This window comes from Apaloderma vittatum, unplaced genomic scaffold (genome assembly GCF_000703405.1).
Source record: "Apaloderma vittatum isolate BGI_N311 unplaced genomic scaffold, ASM70340v1 scaffold9774, whole genome shotgun sequence".
In the NCBI taxonomy this organism is placed as follows: domain Eukaryota; kingdom Metazoa; phylum Chordata; class Aves; order Trogoniformes; family Trogonidae; genus Apaloderma; species Apaloderma vittatum.
In genome coordinates, this window is record NW_009713195.1 from 3,969 (window position 1) to 28,379 (window position 24,411).

The 24,411-nt window shown below is 40.2% G+C and overlaps 1 protein-coding gene across 1 annotated transcript; it reads left to right on the top strand.

Moving 5' to 3' along the window:
* On the top strand, positions 1-23,788 carry MTAP (methylthioadenosine phosphorylase; the record flags this gene model as incomplete). Its single annotated transcript, XM_009868272.1, has 7 exons — positions 1-87; positions 7,845-7,903; positions 11,010-11,177; positions 17,744-17,846; positions 21,267-21,506; positions 21,913-22,035; positions 23,725-23,788. Coding segments are annotated over 7 exons (819 nt in total), but the record flags the coding sequence as incomplete, so codon positions are not given.
* Positions 23,789-24,411: the final 623 nt, after the last annotated feature.

The window sequence follows — 24,411 nt, forward strand, 5'->3', positions numbered from 1 at the left end:
ATCGGAATTATTGGTGGAACTGGCCTGGATGATCCAGATATCTTAGAAGGAAGAACAGAAAAATATGTTGACACTCCTTATGGCAAGGTCTGTATAACCATTTTTTTTTTAATTTGCTGAGTCTTTTTGCTGTTTTTGAAGACGTTTGTATGCTTTAAAAAATTTCAGGCTGTTAAATGCATAAAGGAGGTACTGTCACAGACTATTTCTGTTTAATTGCTATGTATTGTTTGATTGTATGTTGAAACAAAGTGTTAACAAAGATCATGTGCAAAGGAGACTGTATCTCTTCTTATTTATAGATTGTATAAATTTACAGACTTGGTCCTGTGAAGTTGCCATCAAGATGAATTAAGTCCTGTCTTTCAAAATTGTGCCGTTATGTGACCTGTAATATGTGTCAGATCACTGCATGAACCTTTCTGAATTGCAGAAAGCTGTCCATTGAGGTATAGGTGAAGAGGGAAAGTCTTATGAGGCTGAGGCTGCAGGAGCTGGGGTTGTTTAGCCTGGAAGAGACTCAGGGGGGACCTTATCACTCTCTACAACTACCTGAAGGGAGGGTGCAGTCAGGTGGGGGTCTTCTCCCTAGACAACCAGTGACAGGACAAGAGGGCCCGGCCTGAAACTGCGTCAGGGGAGGTTCAGGTTGGATCTCAGGCAGCCCTTCCTCATGGAGAGCGTGCTCAGGCACTGGGATGCACTGCCCAGGGAAGGGGGGAGTCACCGTCCCTGGAGAGGTTTAAGGAGAGGCTGGATGTGGCACTTAGTGCCCTGGTCTGGCCCATGTGGTGTTGTTGGCTCATAGGCTGGACTTGATGATCTCAGAGGACTTTTCCAGCCTCAGCAATTCTGTGACTCTGTGATAATAGGCCAACATTTTCCTTGCAGCCATGGAACTATGCTTTACATGTCGATGCTCTCTTTAGAGTCATGCTTATGACCACGTGAGTTGAAACTGGTTTAAAAAATGAAGCTCTGACGTTAGGTTTGCGACACAGGTGTTCTTGACAAACTCCTTCACATTTCTTCAACCCTCTTCCTCAGCAAAAGGAAGTCAAGGCTAGGGATGTTGCTCTGTATGACTGCTGAGTGTGTTGTGAAGGACAGTTCCTGCTGCAATGCATTTGTAGTAGGAACAAGTAAGACAAAGGTGAGAGGGATTTTTATGTGTAGAAAATCAAGGGGGAGAGAGGTTCTAGCTGACACAGGAAGTTCATACAAGAACTGGATCTCAAATTCTTATGAGACATGGGGAGTCTGAGTACTTCAAAATTGTGTTTGGAAATACATTTTATGCAATCTACCAGCGTAAGCTAGTATGCATACAGTAAAACATCTGGCGTATTGTAGCAAGAGCCATTTTATGGGTAGAAGCTTGTAAGAAAGCATTGTGTGTGATTGAAATATAAATCTGTGCCTCCATTCAAAGTAATTGTTAAGAGTGGAAAGAGCAAGTTGAGTTTGTGTATGTACCATTCAAGAAAAGGATGGAGTTAAAGATTAAGGGAGGAGAAAACGTAATCAAAAAAATACATTTGACTTTTCCACCATCCTTCAAAATCTGTTAACAAACTGCAAGAGAATGAAGGGGACTTGTCGCTTCTGTTTTCTGTACCCTCCTCTCCAGATGCTAGCCAGCAGTTGTCTGAGATAGAATCCGCTGGCTAAACCAAACCAGTTGCCGTTGCATTCCCTGTTTTTTGGTACATGGATGGTCACAGCATGCCCGTGTCTGGAGACTGCTCACAAAGTAAAAATAACACTGCACTTGTAGCAGGTACTAACTGAAGCCTTCTTATCCAGGAAGAATGGAACACTCTTCTCCTCCCTCACAGAGATCTGTTCAGATCAGAGTAAAGGGCACAGCATCAGCACAGCGTTTGGAGGACTGTTTTGTCACAGCACTGGGATGCAGCAGGATTTGAGTGGCTCAAATTCCGCAGTGCAGTTGGTGACCTACAGCAGGGTTTAGTATTGGTAGGAGTACCTGTAAGATAGCTCCTGCACAAGGGATTGGAAAAAGCTTCCTTAATCCTTCATCAGAAGGCCAGAAGGCTTTTAAAATTTTATTTAGGAAGCAGTTTCTTACTGTCTTTTTCCTGTGTTCTTCACAGCATGCAAGGTGTATGAGAGAAAATAAGTCTTGGTTGCCTGTAAGAAACCTTGATCAATGGACTGACTGTGTCTGAGCTTGTGTATTATGCATTTATCACAGGCTCACTTTAAAGAAAAAGCTTGTGAATATTCTGTCTCTATGTATGGCTGGCAGGGAATGGATTTAATTGAAATGTCATGGTGGAAACCCAAGCGTGGTTTCTAGGTACTGTGTTGAGCTGAACTGGAACTGTTATCCTGACCTGGATGGAAAACTGCAGCATTGTGGGGCTTCTGTGTTTACAGAAGGGAGCACAGCCAAATAAGAGAGCTTTTGTCCTCACCCCTGCTGGCTTGTCTTTCTTCTCTCTGCCTGTAGATCTGAACTCCTAAGAGCTCAGGCCATCAGTCTGACGGTTGTTTCATGTAGATTCACTCCTTCATAGAATCACATTAACTTCAGTGTCTGAATGTAGTTTCCATCCTCACGGAGCAGCTGGTGTATCAGCCTTAGTGTAAGCTGTGCAGGGCTCAAACTAGAAGTTACAGAAGTATAAAGTGCATTAAATGGGTCAAATTGATGGATTTCAATTGGAGCAGTAATGAATCTCACTGATTTAGTGAATATTGTTAAGTGGAACAATGTTTACTTATTTTGCTGCTGAGAATTTTTGGTATTCAGGAAGGAGATTTTACACAGCCTGCCTCTCTTATTTTAGAAAAAAAGGTGAGGGAAGCAAATGTTGCCAAATGCGAAATGGAAATGTGTGTTTGGAAAAGTTTGGAAGTCTGTGGTTTATGTTAGTATTTTTCTCTAAAGGTTCATGTTCTTGATCGTTACTGAAATAAAACGGGTATTTCTGCCATAAAGATGCTTTTTGATAGAGCCATGACATCAATGGAGAGAGAATCTGCCTGAAATTTTAAGAGTTAAAGGGCTTAATCTAAATAAACTGTGCAGAACTTTGTCGTCTTTTAATTGCTGAGAGAGTTAGAGATGCAACATTAAGCCTGTTTAGTTCAAGCAAAACTAGGAAGAATAACAATGAATGTCTGCATATGTCAAAAGGAAAATGCAAGGCATAGTTTTAAAAAAGTATGTCCACTTCATTCTGTCCAGTAAAAATCATAGAATGGGGAATTCACAACTTCTCTGGGCAACCTGTTCCAGGGCCTCACCACCCTCACAGAAAGCATTCCTTCCTCATATCTAATCAAAATCTACTCTCAGTTTGTAGTCAATACCTGTTGTCCTGTCACTACACTCCCTGATCAAAAGAACCTCCCCAGCTTTCCTGTACTCCCCTTCCAGGTAGTGGAACGCCACTGTAAGGTCTCTCTGGCTCCTTCTCTTCTCCAGGCTGAACAGTCCCAACTCTTTCAGCCTGTCCTCATTAGCAGAGGTGCTCCCAGCTCACTGATCATCTTCTTGATCCTCCTCTGGACTTGCTCCAGCAGGTCCATGTCCTTTTTATGTAGGAGGCCCCAGAGCTGAACACAGAACTGCAGATGGGGTCTCACCAGAGGAGAGCAGAGGGACAGAATTGCCTCCCTCAACCTGCTGGCCACGCTTCTCTTGATGCAGCCCAGGGCATGGCTGGCTTTTTGTGCTGTGAGAGCACATTGCTGGCTCGCATCCAGCTTTTCATCCACCAGCACCCCCAAGTCCTCCACAGGACCGCTCTCAATCCACTCATCACCCAGCCTGTATTGATAACGAAGTTTGCCCCAACCCAGGTGTGGGACCTTGCACTTGGCTTTGTTGAACTTCATGAGGTTGGCCTGCGCCCACCTCTCCAGCTTGTCCAGGTCCCTCTGGATGGCGAACCCTTCCCTCCAGGGTGTCAGCTGCACCCCAGAGCTTGCTGTCATTGGGAAACTTGCTGAGGGTGCACTTCATCCCACTGTACATCTCGCCAACAAGGATGTTAAACAGCACCAGCCCCAATACTGACCCCTGAGGGTCAGCAAAAAAATATGCAAAGTGTACAATTCTGTTTTCCTTGAATATTTTTTTTAATTCTTACATTTCTTGGCAAGGACATAGCCAAAAGACTTTTAGCTAAAAACCTTTCTGGTGGTAACATTCCTTGGCACCTTTGACACTTAAAAGAAGGAAAACAGACTTCTAGATAATGTTGTCCCTTTACATTTAGAAGCAGAGTAATATCTTACATTTTGTTCATACAAACACAATTGTGTTCTGCTTTGTCTTTCTCAAATCTTAAGAATCATATAATAGGAAAACCTACATCTATTAGGGATTTATTTCAGGTGAAATATGAAAAAGTTTAAAGGAAGCTATTAGGAGAATTTTTGCAATTCTGCAATTCTTGCATTGGTCCTCCCATGATCTTTCAAGTTACGTTAGTAATACTAGTGAAAATGTAGTACCTTAAGCTTTTTAAAAAATAATTAGGCTTACAGCTGTTATTATTCCACCCTTCTTTTCTCCTTTGTCTGCTTCCACTATTTTCATTGCATCAAAAATTTGGTATCTATGGAAAATAACATAAAACCTTTTGGTATTCTATTCTAGATGTGGAAAATACTGTTCTGTTATAGGATAAGAAAATTGCTTGCGACAGCATTTTGTCTTTGTCTTTGAATTTTGAAGCTATGAATAAAACTTTGTTCAGAGTATACTTTGTTAGATTGTTTTAGTTTCTGCATGACAGAACTTGGTTCTGAATCATCATTCCCCGGATTGCAAATGAGCTTTTTATGTTTGCATTAGGAAAATCAGACTGTGTGACTTAACGTGTTAGCTCCTCTTCTCCCTCTCCAAAACAATGTGCATCATTTAGTTCCTAAACTAGATCACAGGTTACATGAAGCCTTGGAAAGATAGTGAGATACTTTTCCACCTCAATTTTTCCTTAGATTTTTATTTTGCTTGTCTTCTGTTCTAGCCTTGCTTATTAGGTGAGACGAAGGAAAAAATAAATTCTCCAAGCACAAGATGAATAGTATGCATATTTATGTTGCGGAGAAAAGGGATTATTTCAGTTGTTTGTTACTGTAATAATTTAGGGTTAACTGCTCAGAGTTCTTTGCTTCCTATTCTGTTTTGCAACACTGAGTAATATATATCTGACTTGGATTTTGTGAAAGGGGGAAGTTGTTAAATACGTATGTGAATTATTAATGTTTCAGAACTTTTTAGTGTGCCTTTTATTAAATCCTGCTTTAAAAATACTGTATTAGAGCTTTAGGTTCAGATTGTTTCATTGGATTTTTTTATTACAGCTGAGATGATAGAGAGCTACAGTACTGCAGAACACTTATGGGAGAAAGAGTGGAACGGAAGCATGCTCTAGCTCTGTTACATGGTTAACAAATAGTTTAAAATTTCTGTATCTTTCACTTCCTTGTAACTTTACACATGTTCTTTTATCCTTATTTCCTTTCTTTTAATGACCTATGATACAGTGTCTCCAAATTCTTTTCTTAAACTGTTGGTTCATCATTTAGCAGTGCATTCTTTGTTCCAAATCTTCCTCTTCCACTGATGTGTTTCTAGCATTCATGTGCGAGAAAAGTATTTAGGCAGTCACCTGGAAGATACCCTGAATATATTCTGTGGAAATCTGCATAAAGATGACTACTGGTCTTGTTACACGGCCACCCTGAAGCCTTTTGAAGTGACTAGGGTGGCAGCAGATAGGAAAGGAAACCGTGGCTGCTGCAACTAGATTTTGAAGCGTGTTGCGCTCTTGCTGCATCAGCAGTGTATGCCAGAATTCAGAGAAGTTCTGCGGTGGTGAATAAATAGCAACTAAATTGCACCTTTCTACCCCATGTATTTTGGAAATTGATAACAATGTGAATGTATCACTTGCAATAAACTTGTATCTGTCATTTATAAGGCAAAGGGCCCAGTCTTCAACTTACTGATGTTTACTTTCCATTTTGGTAGGAGGCAAAGAATTTTGGCTAAAAATCTTCTTTAGTTTTTAAGAGTACTTTTGTGTCCTGTTGGAAGCAAAGTTGCATGCTTATTACTTCACACAGCAAATGTGTGCTCTTTAAAGGAAACAAAACCAAAAAAACAAATCCCCAAATGCTAATTATTGTGAACATTCACTGTTGTGGAATGTTGCAACATTAAAATGCCTTGACAAGGAGGCAGCAAGGCTTTTGCCCTCTGTGAAATTTTGCTCTTAAAACCATGTCTGGTTCAGAACAACATATGTAATGTAATGTAAGGTAAGTAGATTAAATATCTAAATATCAGTAGGTTAATACTGAATGGAGACTCAAGGTGGATAATGGTGTCACACGTGACAATCCCAGGGCTGCTAGGGATAGGACTCAAAGGTCTTTTCCAGCCATAACAATTCTGTGATAAAAAGAGCTGTTCAATAGGGAGCATTGTGCTGGTTTTATTAGAAATTAGTATCTCTAAACTGCAGCTATGTGGCACTCATATATTACTTTATTCTAGATCTCTGCAAATTTTCAAGTGCGTAATAGAATTAACAGTTGTAAAACTAAATGCCAATTGAAATTTTACAGCTAGCATTAAAATACAGATAAAATTATATCGGGTAGCAGGCAGCAGAATATTTCTAAATGCAAATATGTGAGTCATTCCAGAAGCTTGCAAGCTTATGCTCAGTAAATAAATTGTAATTTTGTCAATAGCTGTTTCAGCTTTAAATCCCAGGGCATGGAGGAAGAGGTTGGCACAGAGTGCCTGCCAGTTTAGCTGTTTCTCCTACACTGCAAAAAGAAGAGTGAAATGCATACAGTTCTGAATGGAGCAGGAGAAGCAGCACATCCAACCAAGGCCTTACTTTTATAACAAAAAGGGAAGCTGGAAGCGTTGTGTTTGAGATCACTGATGCGTATAGCCCAGGAGCAGAATACAGCCCACAGAGGAGTTAACTTCTTGTAGTGGGTACTGCCTGGTGTGAGCAATATGATCATCGCCACGGCAAGACATGTGTCCCAGCTGGGCAGCTGAAGACAAAACGGTTTAGCTTCCTGGCTGGTTGGTTAGTCAGAGGAATGCACATTTTATTGTGTAGCAGCAAGAGGAGAGCGCCTGCTGTTTCCTGGTCCCTGGGCTGCTGCTGCCGTTAGGGTACCAGGAGTTCTCTGTCATATCACAGCTCACTTCCCAGCAGTAGGACTACCAGCAGCAGGCAACTGGAAGTTTATCAGGAAGCTGCTGGGGAAGTGAAGGGTCGCTTGGAGCAGTCTAGAACCGCTTGCACCCCTGGTGTGAGCTAGGTGGCTGTGGTAGAAGAGGGACAAAGAAGAGAGTGGGGGTTGTTATGGAAAGGGACAGATTAAATGTGATTTCTGTTGGGAGGGGGCTTTTAGTAGGGAACGGTGCCTGTTTAGCAAAAGCAACCTAAGTTTACACGAGAGAGTGAGAAGGGCTAACGATTTCAAGGCAGAAATGTGCAAGCTGCTTCTGACCGGTTTATGTAGCATTATTTGAAATAGTGTTTCAGAGTCTTTGAAAGAATTACTGTTTCAAACCCTAAAGTAAGGGGTTGCCACACTAACTTCAGTATGACGCAGAAAAAATGTAATAATCCTTTTGGTGTCAAGTTTGATCCTGTTCCAGGCTGTTTTACTAATCTGCCATATCAAATTACAGGGCTGAGCTGAAAAAAATATAAGACTACAGGGGTAACCACTATTTCCTCTCATAACTATCCTACTTATTTTTAGGTAGGAGTTAATGTTCCTAATGTGATTGTCAGGCGATAACTTATTTACTTGTTTTGCAGCCATCAGATGCTTTGATATTGGGAAAAATTAAAAATGTGGATTGTGTGCTGTTGGCAAGGTAAGTGAGCATTTTAAAGAGTTTTCTATTATGTGTCTTAAAGTTTTCTTAAAAGTTATTTTTTTCTTTTTATGTTAGATGAACTGAATATTTACCTTAAATTCATCTAGCTCACTGTGGTTGCTAACAAAATCCAGCAAAAGTTAGAGTTTTATCCTGAAAAATTTTGATGCTGCAAGGGACTGAGAGTATTAAAATACCATCTCTGTTAGGAAGGAGAAATGCGATGGTCTCTGCTGCCTTAGAATGGCAACCTGCAAGGCTGCCTTCTCTCATGGTAGGGAAATAACCTCAGTAATCTGACTGCTCCCTGTGATTCCAAATTTCCTTTGTGAAACTGGGGAATTGCCTGTTTCCAGATGAACTGCATCTCTGGCACCACTGTAGAGTCTTCCAAATCATTCCCTGTGATTATTGAGTCCTCTCGATGTTACCTTTATTGCCGAGGAGGCTGCATCCCTGTTATTTTTGCTCCCTGGGTCATTTTTATTCAGATATCTCTTAAAATACTCAGAAGAGACTCTGGAGGCAGATGAGTGCATTGTCCTGGTTTAAACTAGAACAAACCCATTTGTCCAGTAACCTCCTTGAAGGTGGACCTCCCCGAAGTCTGTCACAGGCTAGGGCTGAGCTTGCCACTAAGTGAATGACAAGTGTTCTCTATTAACCCTTCTCCCTTTCCAGAAGGGAAAGGGAATAAGGCAGAGACTGATGGGTTGTAGGAAAAAATGAAAACAGCTTTAATGAAATGGTAACAATAAAAACAAAGATAGTAATAGGAAAATAATGAATATATGTACAAATATATCCAAAACCAATATCAAACTCCCTCAGTGACCGTCACATCACCACTGACACTGCAGGGCAAGCACTGGGAAAGTCTCAGATTGGACTCATGGGCAGGTGAGAAGTGGGTTCAGGAACTGGGTTGAGGAATACACAGATTGAGATTGAAGGCAGAAGAACAGACAGCATGATTCTTGGATGCCAGCCGTAGTCGGAGAGGCCTTAAACCTTGTGATCCCTCAAGTATGACACTCAAGTGTTTTGCACAAGATTTGGCAGTGGCCTTGGTCACTACAGGAGCAAGTATAAGCAAGAGCCTTTCTGCATACCAGTGCCTGGCAGTAAGTGTAAACATCAAGCAGTGTCGCTTTTGGAAGCAGACACTGTCTGAGAAAGTATACTGTTAAATTCAGACAGTCCAGTGTCTTAGAAGGGACTGAGCTGAAAAGTTAAATCAGCAGATGGAGAATTGGTTCTGTTGCAGCTCAAACCAGGATGTACATGGGAATTTCATACTGATGTAAGCATGGATATCTAGGACTAATGTGCTACTAGATTAAACAGAGGAACACTAACATAGTTCTCAGCGTCTGGCAACATGGACAGAGCTGGGTGCTGATAACAGTGTCTGTCAGCAGTCCCAGACAAGTCGAGGTGATGAATCAAGTCCGAGATCCATCGAGGGAGTCCAAGCAGGAGCAGTAGGGGCCAAAGAGAGGGTTGGAGCAAGGCTGGTGTGTGTGTCCAAAGTCCATTCAGAAAACCAGTCTGGAGACAAACAACAGCATAGATCTGAAGGCCATCCAGTAGAGAGGGCTGGGGACGTGCACACCTGTGATATAGCTCAGGCCAGGAGTGAAAGCTGGAGGCAGGAGCACCAAGGTGCACGGACACCAGGTGCTTGGATGGATGCCCAGGGTGAGGCTGGCCAGGGCACTTACAACTCAGTTGGTGCACTCCGGGTCCCTATTTTCAAGCCAGTGTTCTTCTGTTAAGCCGCTGACCATCTCTGCAGCTACACTTCTGTCTGGTTTTACTTTTCTTATCTTGCGTGGGCTTTGATCATGTATTTTATTACACCTGGACAATATTATTCTCATTTTCTCAAACAAAATGCTAAACCAAGATCTCATAGCTGTGCTGTATCAAAGCAGGACCTGGGCTGCAGATGGCTGAACGACTTGGCTGTGGTTTACGTCCTCACTGGAATTTATGACCATTCACATACTACCCTTGTGAGTTTACATTTGGGGCCATGGTACCTGCAACTTCATTTTGTATTTTGGGAAAAATAACAGAATTACTTGTGAATGTGATTTAAAAACAAACAAACAAACGAAAAAAAAACCCCAACACTTATACTCCAGAAGAGGATTATGAGAAGAACTGCCATATTAAAAAATAAAACTACATGCCTAGTAGCTTATCAGAAATGGTAACAAGAACATAGGAATCCTGCCTGACAGTGCTTGGTCATGTCTGCAACTCCCAGTTCCCAGTTGATCAAGTTATTAAGACATTTCAATCTCTGAAAGAATCAAATGGGGGCTTTACTTACTCCTTTCCCTTTACATGGTTGAAAATAGTTTTTGAATGTGTTTAATCATTATATAAGTGATGTACCTTTGTAGCAATGACAGAGATAACACACAACCTTGTACTTATAGGATGAAATATTTCCTGTCTTGGTGAAAAAATATGCTTCAACAGTGTGTAGTCATACCTTTAGTTTTTGAAAGCTGTCAGATGATTTTAAGAGCAGAGAGAAGAATGTGATGATTCTGCTGATATCTTTGGGAAGGTAACAGATTAAAACAGTATATTCTTTTTGGGCTTAGTTTCCTATGATTTGCCACTCTTTTCCGTGTAGAAGAATACAAACAGCACTTCGGAACAGAAAATTTACAGAGGTATATGTAAGTCTTAGAGATCTGTTGTAGTGCAAGGAGCATTTAATTTGCTACTTCTTTGTTTTCAGAATCTGTGGAACTGACTTAGAAAATTCAGAGAAAAATGCTTTTTATACTGTAGAAGCTGCTAAAGTATATTTGGATTATATTTTCAAGATTCTCTTCATTACAGTCTTGAACTTAAAAATTTTGCATTTAAAAAGAAAACTACACCACTACTTCTTAAATTAAATACTAAGAGGACCTTAATACAGTTTGGAAAACAAGCTACCCTGGAAGTAGCTGAAATGATCCATTCCACTTCCAGGGCTGTTGGGGAAATTACATTTCCTGGAATTCTCTTTATCCAGGAGAACGCAGGCAGTTTAAGTCTGATTTATTTTACTCCCTTGCAACATGTATCTTTGCAGACATGGAAGACATCATACAATTATGCCATCAAATGTCAATTACCGTGCCAATATCTGGGCGTTAAAAGAAGAAAATTGTTCACATGTATTAGTGACTACTGCCTGTGGCTCATTACGAGAGGAGATACAACCTGGTGATCTTGTCATAATTGATCAGTTCATTGACAGGTGAGTAACAATTGTTTTTAACTGTGTTCTTAGTTTGGGGGGGGGAGGGAACAAATGGACTTAAACCATATAATAACATATTAACATTAAAATAAATTTTTGTGGAATAAGCCTTGGTTCTTATGGTAAAAAGTGAGTTTCATACAGGAAGACATGATCGGAAACAGGAATAGGATTACATTCAGCTCTAGTGGACATAGAAGAAATACCAGGCTTTGAAGAATGAACTGAAGTATAGCTCCTTGGGAAGAATCTTCTGAAGGCAAGACATCTCCCATTCTCAGTTGTGGGAAAGGAACATGGATAAGAGTACAGTCCATTCCAAGTTCTAAGAAGAATCTGAAATGAGTTGTAGAGGTGCAAGAAAGCGTAGGAGGAAGCAGGGAAGAAAATATATATGGTAATAGTGAGGCTCTACAAAAGAGAGATCAAATACAACACAGTGGGAAAAGAGAGCAGGCTGGTTTAAAACAAAGATAGATGTTATTATTATATGATTTTATTTGCTAAATGTCATAAGGATTTTTTTCCCAAATTATATGTATTCCAGTCAGTCCTTCCCTCCTTGACTATCCGATGTTTAAAAAAATTCAAGCAAATGGGCTGAGGGGTAAAAAAGCCACATTTAAAGATCACTGACTACACCAAATATTTAAAAAATATAGTTGCAGATCTTAAGAGGTAAATTTATTATTGATACTTATAAGTGTACTATGCCTCGAAGTCTTGTTTGGCTATTCCACCCAAAGTGTTTGAAATGGTCTGTGCAGCTTCTTCATGCTTTTGTGGGTCTGCTGGCAGTATTTAGTTGCCAACTGAATGCATATTACTTAGGTTAGTTTTCTGCAGTGCAACGCTGTTCAAGTTGTGACTTACTGATGGTGTATCTAAATGACTAAATACCGTGCAGGAGCAAGCCCTATATAAACTGCTTCCTGTTACATTAGAGTTGATTTGTGGGTGGAGAGCAGCTGTATTGCTGACAATGGTCTTTTTTTTTCTTCCTTTTTTGAAAGTGTCAAACTATTTAGGCTGATTGCTTTGTTTATAGAGATTAAATCGTAATTGTCCTCATTCTGCCAGTGGTACTTGGAAATGAGTAATTTTAGTATCAATATTGATTTATGTAGGAAAGATCTTAAACATACTTGGATACATGTTCTGGATGACTGCATGTAAAGCAACAGCTATTTTGACATCATTATCATCTAGCGGCCTCCTAGGTGGGTGAGGGCAGCCTAACTGTGCTGGGCTGTGAATTGCGTGCATGATGTGCAGTAGCCTCTGGCCCAGAGAGCTTGCAGTTTTAAACAAGAAACAGTTGGAATGATTGCAGAGTTTTTATCTGCTGCGGATGAGGGGTGGAAGTGTGGAGAAACCAACTCTTGCAGAGGTCAGGCAGAAAGACATTAACAGAGACAGGAAATTAACCCAGATATGAAATCTGAGACCATCCTTCATCCAAAATGTCATTATCAAATTTAACAATTCATTTTGAAGCTACCTAATCTCCCTCTGCAGCTTTAAGCTTCCCAGCACTTGCCAGTCTGCGTCTCAGCTTCTGAGCTGGAAAGGAAATAATCAGCTTGGTTAAATTTGGGTTTTAGGCACATGTCCCTTTCAAGGAGAGATTTGTCTGAAATCAAGATGAGTGAAGGGGCAGGCATTATTTATGTTGCAGAAAAAAAGAAAGCAAATAGTATCTTGGGCTGCATTAGTAGGGGTGTTGCAAGTGGGTTGAGTGGGGTGATCCTTCTCTCTGCTCATCACTGGTGAGACCACACCTGGAGTACCATGTCCAGTGCTGGGCTCCCCAGTACAGGAGAGACAAGGATGTACTGGAGAGAGAGACCAGCAAAGGACCACCAAGACGCTACAGAACCGGAGCATCTCTCTTACGAGGAAAGGCTAAGAGAGCTGGTGCTGTTCAGCCTGGAGAAGAGCAGTCTTGGAGGAATCTCATCAATATACATAAATACCTGAAGGGAGGGTGCAAAGAAGAGGGAGCCACTCCCAGTGATGACAGGACGAGAGGCAGTAATGGGCACAAACTGAATTACAGGATGTGAGGGAACACATTTTCACTGTGAGCATAACTGAGCACTGACACAGGTTGCCCAGAGAGGTGGTGGCAGTCTCCCTGCTTGGAGATACGCAAAACCCTCCTGGATATGGTTCTACGCAACCAGTTCTAGGTGTCCCTGCTTGAGTAGCAGGCTGGACCAGATGGCCTCCAGAGGTCCCTTCTAACCTCAACCGTGCTGTGATTCTGTGGCCTGTGTTTTCACTTAGAGTTTATTCGGATGATCACCAGTAGTAATGGCAATAGCCCATATATGAGCAGTGTTTTATTCAAGCAAGTAAGTTTTCATTTTGATGTCAAAGAGTGGGAACTTGTAAGGACTTGGCTTCAGGAAACCAAGAAACTTCTCAGATTAGCATGTGAGAATATTTCAATGTGGAAGATGGTATGTAATATGAAATTAAAAGTTGTTCCTAAATTGCCCTTTAATTCAAAAACTGACATGTAGTAATAGTCTGTTTCATTTCACAATTTGGTTTCTGTGATGCGTCTTTTTTCCCTGATGAACTTTGCCAGTGAATGTCTTTGCCAGTGACTGCTGATTCTTTGGGGGTAGGGTCTGCATTTTTGCCTTTTCACAGGGGATGTATCATCTCTAAGAGCAATTGCATTACATATCATAAGTTGTTAGGAAAACAGTGATGCTGACAGGAAGGTATTTTCATGGGACAAAATAGATTAATTGCTCATCAAAGTGTGAAAAGATGCACTTTTTCTGAAATGCCTTCTAATGAGAGATCAGGATCCTACAAAGAAACTACATCAGCAGTATTGACAAGAAGGTACTGGTTAAATCTGCAGAAACAGCTGGTTATTTTTCTTGAAAGGTACCCTGGCTTCTGCAGAGTGATTAACCCAAGCCAGGCACTACATAGGGAAGAGGCTTGCATCTAGGTGGGGACAGTTTACTCAAGCTGCCTTTAAAATCAGTGCCTTCTCGGTGTCCAGCTACCTTTTCGCATCTGGTTCTCAATAGGGATCACATAATTGTCCTTCTTTCAGGTGTGAGGCAAGAAGAGTGAATAGTGAATAGGAAAGGGAGAAGAGCTGGAACTGAGCAGAAAGCTGTAGGCCACAGTTGTAATTTGGTCCCCTTGGGCATGTACATTGTGGCACTAATGACAGGATCGCAGCCTTTGGAGTTGTGGAGACTTTTGCCTGGCTTAGGGCATAGAATTGACTTTCAGTGGGGAACACTGAATAGGTGTAGTTAGAACTATATAGCATTTCCAAGCTTTGGAGAGCTAATTCCTCAGACCATTAGCACTCCTAGTAAATGTTTGATTTTGTATATAGAGTCCCTGCTTTCTTAATCCTTGCCTATTAATGTGTGTATTTAAGCAAGAAAAGGTACATTTCGTTAAATAAGCACCAAAATACTTACATGGTATTCTCACTACTTCCAAATCCAAAAGTAACCACAAGTAATACTATGGGTTACAACAGTTGTTTCCTTCTTTGAAGCAAGTGCCTAAAAAAAATCTGGAAGAACTTTTTTTCTGTCTTTAGATCATGTTATTTTATTACAGCACTGTTAGTCAACTGGCTAGAGCAGACTGATGAGGGGCTTTTTTATGCTTCCTGTTTGGTTTGCTGCTGATACTTGCTGGGTAGAGTAAGAAGGTAACTACTTACTTGGATGACTCAGCTCAGTAGCAGAAAATAGCTTTGTAAAAGAAATCCTGTAACAGCTGCCAACTTTATTGTTTGAAATCTTTGTGTCACATGCATCATTACAATTATTACAGTATTGTTACATGCTGTAATTTTTTTCATGGGAAAATACTTTTTCAGTGACCCTGAAGAGGTGGACCATGCTGAGACTTCTTTTTAGACAGCAGATGACTGTGAATTTTCATTTTGTTCTTTAATTACTAACAACTCGTTGATAGTTCAGCAGTACTGGAAGAAAAATGAAGATGATGCAACTGGTAGAGGACTGCTGTCACAGATGGAAATGATTGGTTTGTTCACTTACTTGAGTTGGATTTTGCTTCCTAGTGTGAGTCATAATTGGCATTACCAGAAAATCTTGTGTAACTGTGATAAAATCAAAGTGAAGGATCAAAAACCACCTTAGTATCTGATTAAGAGTGTAGCTGTTGCTGCAGGGTGGGAACACCTTCAAAATTGCAATGCGTACAGCTCTGAATTTTCAAAAGCAGTAAGGGTGAGGCAGGCACAACAGAGCTGTGCAGCAGTGCAAGGATTTGCTTGTGCTGTAAGTACCACTGCCTCCTTGAGCAGTTACACACAAAAACACACACACTTCTTTCCTAGGGAAGGAATTCTCTTTTCTTCTGTACTGCCGTCCGCTGTTTGGCACAGAGGCAGCATGAGGGTCTGGGAGGGTCTCTCCGTAGAGTCTTACAGTGACAGGCAGCAGGAGCTATGCCGTCCTGGCTCTTAGCTGCTGTTGTTAAGCAGGATGTCCTGATGGAGGTCATGTGCATTTCTGCGCATTTAAAATGAACATCCAAGGAGCAGGTTGAGTTCCTTATTTCTTGTTTTCTGCTGGCTCCATAATGAGTCACTCAGGGTATGTGGGCAAAGGACTGGAAACTCCTGTAACAAGAGGAGCCTTAGGAAAATACTGTCCTTTGCCCTCTGGCTTCTGGTTTTCTGTGAGAGTAAGGCACAGAAGGCATCTGTGGTTCTGTAGCCTTCAATCTCTGCAAAGGGTGGAGAGGAACAGTATTGCAGTGGTGAAAATTACGTGCTGCTGCCCTGTACCTTGCAGACACATGAGTGAGACAGATCAGGATGGCCAATTCCTGGCTTGAGCAGCAGGGCTACAGAAAGGAGGAGAAGCTAAACGGCATTCGTCTGTGCCAGCTGTTACTTCAGAGACAGAAAGAGCAAGAGTCGGAGGTTGGCCTTTATTCTTGCTCTAAGCCTAGCAACTTGTGGACACATCAGCTGGCCACATACTGAATAGCTGTGGCCTTTGCAGAGCTGCGGTGTTACGTGTGGTAGAGAAATTGTTGCACTGCAAGTACAAATGCGTGTCGTCCCTCACACAGAGAAGTCATAGGTCTTTCTGTAACTTATTCCCCTGCAGTTCATATGTGTGGTAATAAACGTGGTGGGATTTCTTTATTTGATCATGCAGCGATGTGGCTGTTTCCTCCAAAAAACGGGGCATCTGAAAGTCAGAGATTAATTTTTATACATTGTGATCTTTCCTCAGGGCTTTTCTGAGTGAAAGGGCCTCACTAACAACATCTGAAATACTGTAATGCAGGAAATGGATTATGACTTTTCCCATTTCCTCCAATTCTAAATAGTTCATAGCAGACACTGAAACAAGACAAAAAAAAAAGCACAAACCAAAAAAAAACCTGTGTAAAATCAGATACATTCTGTTTGCAGCTCTTTGGTTTCCCATAAAGGAGAAATTAGTATTAGTGTTTCAATGGATTTTAACATCTGTATGCCATTTTTTATATGTTTTTAGTTTGGTGATCTTTTTTCCTATTTTATAAACTCATCGTTAATGCTACTCTACTGTAACATGTAACTTCTATTTAAAACTCTCTTTTAAATATTTTCTGGTGAGTTGGGTAGTGAACTGCTGTAAGAGCAGTATTACTAGCACAAATTTTATATTTTAACAGTAGGTAGAATTTGGCTGTTGCTTTATTTTTTTCCTATAAAGTACAGTATGTGACACACTGAGGGAAAGAAGAGAATGTCTCAGAGAATTTTGTTTCACAGGGCTTTCGCCATCCAGTTGGCTGTATTACCTTGAGGCAGTGCATTTCGTGTAAGGGGATGGTGGGTAACAGTTCCAGTAGTTGTCACAATGGAATTCTGGATGGTAATTTCTGCAGCATGTTTGACCACTTACATGCAAGGAAACAGTCTGTCATTTGAAAGAAGGGACAAAAAGGATTCCTCTACTTGCAAGCTGCCAATGCATGTCTGTAATCTTTCTAAGAATATAAAGACATCCTGTTCTAGGTTGAATTCACACCTCTCTTTTCAGAAAGCTGTCCCTATAAATTCCCATCCTTTCAATGTAGGAATGCTAGGTTATGAACAAGCTCTATTTTGACTAATTTTGTGGTACTTCAGACTTGATTCCTTCCCACCCTGAAAGCTTACTGTGCTTTTTTTTATTTTTCAGAGATTACTTGTCTGACTGCTAGATTTAGCTGATTTATTTTGGTTAGAATCACAGCATAATGTGACTCTTTGTGTCATTTAGGAACAAATCATTGTTTCAGTGTGTTGTTAACAATGGATTTTCTCTTAATTAGTTAACATTGCGCAAGTGGTGTGGCAGTTTTATACTCTTGAGCTCAGCTGTGAAAGGTTTGTTCAGAGGCAAAACAAGATTACGGGTGGTTATTGATGTCATACTGATTTTTTTGTTCTCTCCCAGGAATGCTATGAGTTTGGATATGTGTAAATTTCTTGCCTGCTTTTCTGAGGTTTTTTTCCTTATTCTTCTCTCTGAATACATTTTCCACTTCCCCAGGACAACGAAAAGACACTGTACTTTATACGATGGGCAGCATTCCTGTCTTGCAGGAGTATGTCACATTCCAATGGCAGAGCCCTTCTGCACCAAAACCAGAGAGGTTGGTGAATTTTGTAACACTATATAGAAATGTTATTTTTATGGCACTTATTCATTATATAGTAGTCTAATTATGCATTCTCAGACTACAGAGGCAATCTGCACCTCTTTCTTCCTGCTTCTCGGATATGTCATGGTATTAAGGAAGCATGTAAAATTTGGACAGCATGGGAAGTGAAAGGTCTTGTGTCTGTAGGAGCTGTCTTCCTAAGACAGGTATGCAGAAGATGTCAGCCTCAGTTCCCCCAGAGTCTTAATAACAGGCAAAAGATCTGTATTTATTAGGTAACAAACAAAGAGATCAACAAAGTGAATAAAGCAGGAAGATAGAATTAGGATTTAGTTCCTTTTTCAAAATAAAACTGCACATGTGGTAGATGCAGTCTGTGTATTTAATACAAAGAATTAAATAAATAGTATTGTAGCATTCACAGAAATTATAATATTACTTTCCTGCATTTTAGCAGTGGAGGATGGTGGAGGGTCAAGGCTTAGTTTAAAAGATGTTAAACTTTGAAACAAGCAGATTACAGTAGCCTTTAATGGTTGTTCTTAGTTTTGTATCTTCAGGATTTTCATGTTTCAAAAAACGCTTAGACCAAGCAGTATGAAGATAAGCCCCTGGGAGGAGTGCATCTGTGATTAAATATTCCACCTTAGTGTATTCTTAGACCCAAGGAAAAGGGAAGGTGAAAATTGAACCACATGTTTTGTGCTGCTAGGGAATGCTCTGGTCAGAAGCTGCAGGGAGGTACCTCCTGCAGGGGCACAGGAACGCCTACGGAATTGTTGTGTCCGTCTAAAAGACTTGCTCTTTGTTGCAGTCAGTTGCTGCACTGAGCAGGACAAGCTGAATTGTGGAAGTGAGGTAGCCCAGTCCTGGAGCAGGTACAAATATTTATACTACTGAGCTTTCTGCTCTTGTTGCCAGTTTGCTTCAATGTCATTGTAGGCTCTTTTTGGTTAATTGGCCAGACACAGTGTGGTTTCAAGATACCCACCACAGCGTTGTTAGTGGAATGATACTTTATTGCATTGGGAATCAAGGTGTTTTGCATTGGAGACATTTTACATTTAAGGAGGAAACTAACCACTAAATATTATGCATGTGCATGCTTTTGCCCTTCTTCCACTGAGCAGCAAATTATGCAAAATACTTTGCATTTTTCATAAAACAAGAGCCTAGCCACGTGCTCGTACCAAAGATTACCTAGCGAATAGTGACTTACTGACTTGGAGCATGATGTCATGTCACAATAGATAAAAGGACTTTATTGAGAGGTAACTGTAAACTTTCTGAAATGATTGGCAGTACTTCACACTGTGTCTCTTTCTCATTTTTTAAAAAAGGTAAACAGAGATACATAATCCATTTCCTGAGGTTGCAAGAGACATACGCTAGGTTTGTTTGATGGTTAAGTAGCTAGAGACAGTGTTCTTTGGACTTCACATTTTTTTGAGAAGCCCACAGAGAAATGCTCCTTTTCAAACAGAGAAAAAACATTTAGGTACTTCCCAGTCTCACATGTGATCATTATCTCATTAGCCTATGCATTCTAATCAGCCTAACAGATGTTTTAAAGAACATGTGGTTTTGAGCTCTTAGTGAGGCTTTCATTTAATTTGAAAATAACAGTGACTTAAACTTTGTTCCTGGAACTACCCCTGGAAATTGTTGGGATAGTTTCAGCCCAATTAATCCTAATTCAGTGGAATTTCATAGATAAATACATAATAATAAATATAAAACTATTAATGTAATAGACTATTTAAGTGATTTTGCATAAAAGCATCTGAAACTTTATATTAAATCGCATTTGTGCAAGTACGTGAAAATGCTCTGGTTTATTTGGTTTATGCATTGTAAATTAAAGGAGAGTCTGAAAGGAGTTTATCTTTTCTCCAACTGCAAGTATTTTAATAATGTAGGATGTCTTTGTTATTACTGCTTTCAGAAACTGGGGCTCACTGTAACATCTTATAGGGAGTAAAGTTGGAACTTTGTAAGAGGTTTGGGGAAATACTGCTCAACTGTGGTTTAAGTCAAAACGCAGTCAGATCACAATTGTATATTGACTTACTAACAACGTGTAATTAACTAGCAATCCGTGAATTATATTCAGATTGAATATCATAAAAAAAATACAGTATTAGATGTGTTTAATATCACATTAACTTACAGTATATTAATAAACACCTACAATATCCTTGTGTGGTTAATCCCCGAAAGCTCTGCTTTACCCCTACACACATATTCTTGCAGGTGCATGCACAAATACCCTTTCCCACCACATGTGGATTACAGGCACACCCACCCTCTTTTGGGAGTGCAGTTTTACCCATTTACGTGTGTCTGCAGTGAGGAGGTGTGGGTGCTCCAGCTGCACTTACACGTATTGTGCTGCTCTGCACAGTCCACTGATCCACATGCCAGCGAGGAGGGGCCCCATGAGGTCACGCAGTGCACCCGAAATATCAAGGTCTTGCTCCTTGTTGCACCCATGCATGGCACAACCAGCTGGAGTGCGGGGAGGCTGCTCTGCCCGTCTAAAGTGAGGGAAACCGTGCTGACAGCTCACCTTCAGGTGGTGTCACACTAAGTTTTTCACTGCTGCTGTGTTACGAAGGTGTCTCCTGTCCTGTCACAATTTTTTCATGGTCCTTTTATACTTCTTTTCAAACTTCTTTTTTTGTTGGTGGTCATTTTAAACAGATTTCATAGTTACTTTACCCTTCCTACTCAGGACAGTTACAAGTGTCCTAGTCCCATTTATACATGCTGGTACACCCTTATTCCTCCTGTATCAACTGGTATTACCAGGTAATGTACCAAGAGAGAAGGTCGTGGTGCTTCAGCCATATATAAGGTCCTAGTTGGAACTGTTAAGACTAATGTGAAATAAATGGTACATGTGAAGTGTAAAGTGACAGCTCAGTCACTGGCCTGGGCAAACGTGGTAATAAATTCTCGACAGATTCCTAGGGTGCTCTTTCAAGTATGTGCTTGTAAAGTTTTATTTTCGAACAGTAAATATCCTGTTGCTGTTCTCACCAACTCAGCTTCACCATGTGGTAATGAAGTGCTCAGTGGAACATCTTCACCATTCTGTTCTTAATGGAAGGACAAGCTAACTAGCATAAAAAAAAAAAATCTGTTTTCCAATCTTCTTGGTGTGCATTGAAAACAACAGTCTAACTGATACTAAGAAAATCAGGTGAACTCAAAATCATTCTTGTTAGGGGAATATTAGTTTCTCTTGCTGAATGAGGAAACTGAAACTTATCCTTGGTTTTGCACAGCTGTAGCTGCATGAAGCTTGACTGCTTTGTATAAAGTTAATTTCTTCTGTATGTAAGGTTTTTGATGAGATGCAAAAGCAATTTGCCAGGGGAATTACTTTCTTTTCCTGATATTTTGCAGGTTCTTCTTGAGACTGCCAAGAAGATTGGGCTTCAGTGTCATTCCAAAGGGACAATGATCACAATTGAAGGCCCACGTTTCAGTTCTCGAGCAGAAAGCTTGATGTTTCGCAGCTGGGGAGCTGACGTTATCAACATGACCACAGTCCCTGAAGTGATTCTTGCGAAAGAAGCTGGAATGAGTTATGCTAGTATTGCAATGGCAACAGATTATGACTGCTGGAAGGAACATGAAGAAGCAGTGAGTGAAGTTTTCTTGTTCCTCTGGATTTTGTCCTGAGGGTTCTGGATGAGAACCTGTAGGTTTTGAGAAGCTATCACATACTGAACCAAATCTGTTCTTACTTACGTCGGTATTGCTGAGTGAGTTATCCTGGATGAACGAGTGTGTATGAGCTTGTCTTCCTATAACTGGCCTGATTTTACTTTTGCAAGTCTGTGCAAAACAACATATCTGCTTTAGTTCTCCTAATTCTGTATAATACAATCAGTCATACACAGGAAAGAAGTTTTTACTGGCTGAAAAGATTGTGGCATTTTAATGCCTCACCTTTTCATTTAGACCCATGTGAGTTTAATTTATTTGGATATTTGAAATGTGTGCCATCAGAATTGAGAGACATCACTCAGTTTTATTGTATTTCCAGGTTTCAGTGGATAAAGTTTTGAAGACACTGAAAGGGAATGCAAATAAGGCTACTAGCATACTCCTTACTGCTATACCTCAGATAGGCTCCATGGATTGGACTGACACCCAGTGCACCCTGAAAGTAAGTACACACATGAGGCTGAGGAGTGCTGGGGACAGTGTGTGCTTATATACACATGATATACTTGTATGATCCAAGATGTTTCTGGTTAAATCACAGCTGCTTAGAGTAGATGCTTCAACAAACCAATTCCATTTAAGAAGGGCAAAGAAACTCATTAGAACTCTCAAAAGGTGTTGCTGCAAAGATCTAGCTTGAATTTTACAAGTGTTACAAATGGTAAAAAAATTAGGAACACCTGTGTATGGTCGATGGAGTGTTCTCTGTCACAGCACAGGTAAGATACAAATCTATGCAAGTGTCCAAATGAAAAACTTGTTCCTCTGCTTAGCATTAGCTTATATGTTAGAGCAATGGAGAGTCAAGCGAGGAGGGCTGAACCAAACCAAAGACAGCACGCTCTCTCTAGAAGGAGAGGAATCTGCTAGAAAACACGTATAATGACTGGTTTGAAATTAGTAGGACTGTGTTCTTCCACAGGTTTGGGGAGTGTCATGTTAGAACTGCTTTTTCTTACAGCATGGGTGTAAGGAAATCAGATTATGGTGAGGTATCACAGTGTCTGTGAGTGCTTCTCAGGTAACTTTCTTGACTCTGTGAGAAGATCAGGAGACCTGCTAATATAAGCTGCCTTTTTTGAACTTCTGGACTAGCCTATATGAAATGATAATTGTCAGACCACTGGTACAAGGAATAATGTTGTATTGTGATAAGACAGCTGTGGTAAGTGAATACTGTAGGATAGTTTAGACTGAGGGGTGAGGTGTCTGTAAGTGTGTTTCAGCACACTTCATCACTGACAGACTTTAATATGTTCAGTAGCTAACAAGTTGAAGAGCATCAAGATAAACACTTTTCAATCATTTTTTCTAGTCTGTCACAAACTGAAGTTGACATTAGTAAGTTATGTGTGTAGAGCTCTGATCTTTAAATATTATTGAGTACTTTACTTCCTGAAAAATGTGTCAATGATCAGTGAATGTACTTATGTAACTAGTGTGAATTGGTTCAGTTGAATAAGGTGGAGGGGGAAAATTTCATCAAGACTTCACTTCAACTGCAATTGCAGTGCTCTACGTGCTGTGGACCTTAGAGGTTAAGGACTTCTCAAGAAAGCTGAGATTGAAGTGTTTCTTGGGTCCTACCCTTGAATGTGGCTGATGTCAAAATTGGCTGTCTCTCCATGAGTATTTCATGCAGTATTTCAGATAAATATTTCTGTTCTGGATACCTGTACTTTAAAAATTATGAAGAAACATGTAGAAATCAGAGATTTATTAAGAAGCTTCCTTTACAGAGCAATCTGATTGTATTTGTAAAGAGCTTTCTATGAATATGACGCATGAGCCAGTATGCTAGCCTTAAAAATTAAAAGCAAACTGCACAATTTTTCATTTGTAGCCTGTGAGCCTGAAGTCCTTGATTTGATGTCTCTGCAATATGATTCTTGTTCTTAACACCAGTATGCCTGTTATGTAGGTTTAAAAAGCTGCAGTGACAAGTCCTTGAACTGTTTTATGCTATGCCCTCCCTGTAACTCTAACTTTTATAGTGTTGGAGGAAGTTAGAGATACTATGCACATGGAAAGAGTTAGACCTGTTTGTAATCCACATGGCAGCTCTGTGTTCTGCTTTCATGTTTGAAAGTAATTCTACTCCGCATTAATCTATTTTGACTTTCTATTTCAGACAACAGTGCAGTGTTCAGTCATCCTTCCAAAGCAGTAACGATGTGGATGGACCTTGATGTTTGGGTGCTCACAAGGAAGAGTGGGTCACTTCTGAACTTCCAGAGGTTATGTCTTCAAAAATTGTTACAAGCATGAAAGAAGGAGTAAACATTGACCAGTGATAATGTATAAGATGGCTTTTATTATCTTCATCATGGTTGGTAATGTGTAAGATGGTTAAAGCTAGATGTTGAGTGTATTTTAAACTAGGAATAGATTTACTGTCAAGCTGAATCGTAAAGAGATCAAAATAAAAAATCAGTAGCAAGTTGTCATCCTCTATTCAGTGATAGCTTTTAGTTGAAGGAGGATAAGAAAGGCTAGGTAGTACTCTGTTACGGTTTCATAAAATAAGATCTAAGAAAGCAGATTCACAGATATACTATTTGCTTTGCTGTTTCTGCCTCCCATGTTTTCCTTTGACAAGGCAAATGTTTACAGTTCACTCCAGAAACTTACTAGAAAAACTGTGCAATTCCAAAATAAAATTATACTATTTTTATACTTTATCCATATTTTTCATTTCAGTGATTTTTTTACAGTAGTGGGTTTTGTTTGTGTACTGGAGGACACAGTTTAATAATTTTTGTGATTCTTTCACGGTAACAGTTATTCTCCTTCAGAAAACCTAGATAATGCCAAATTT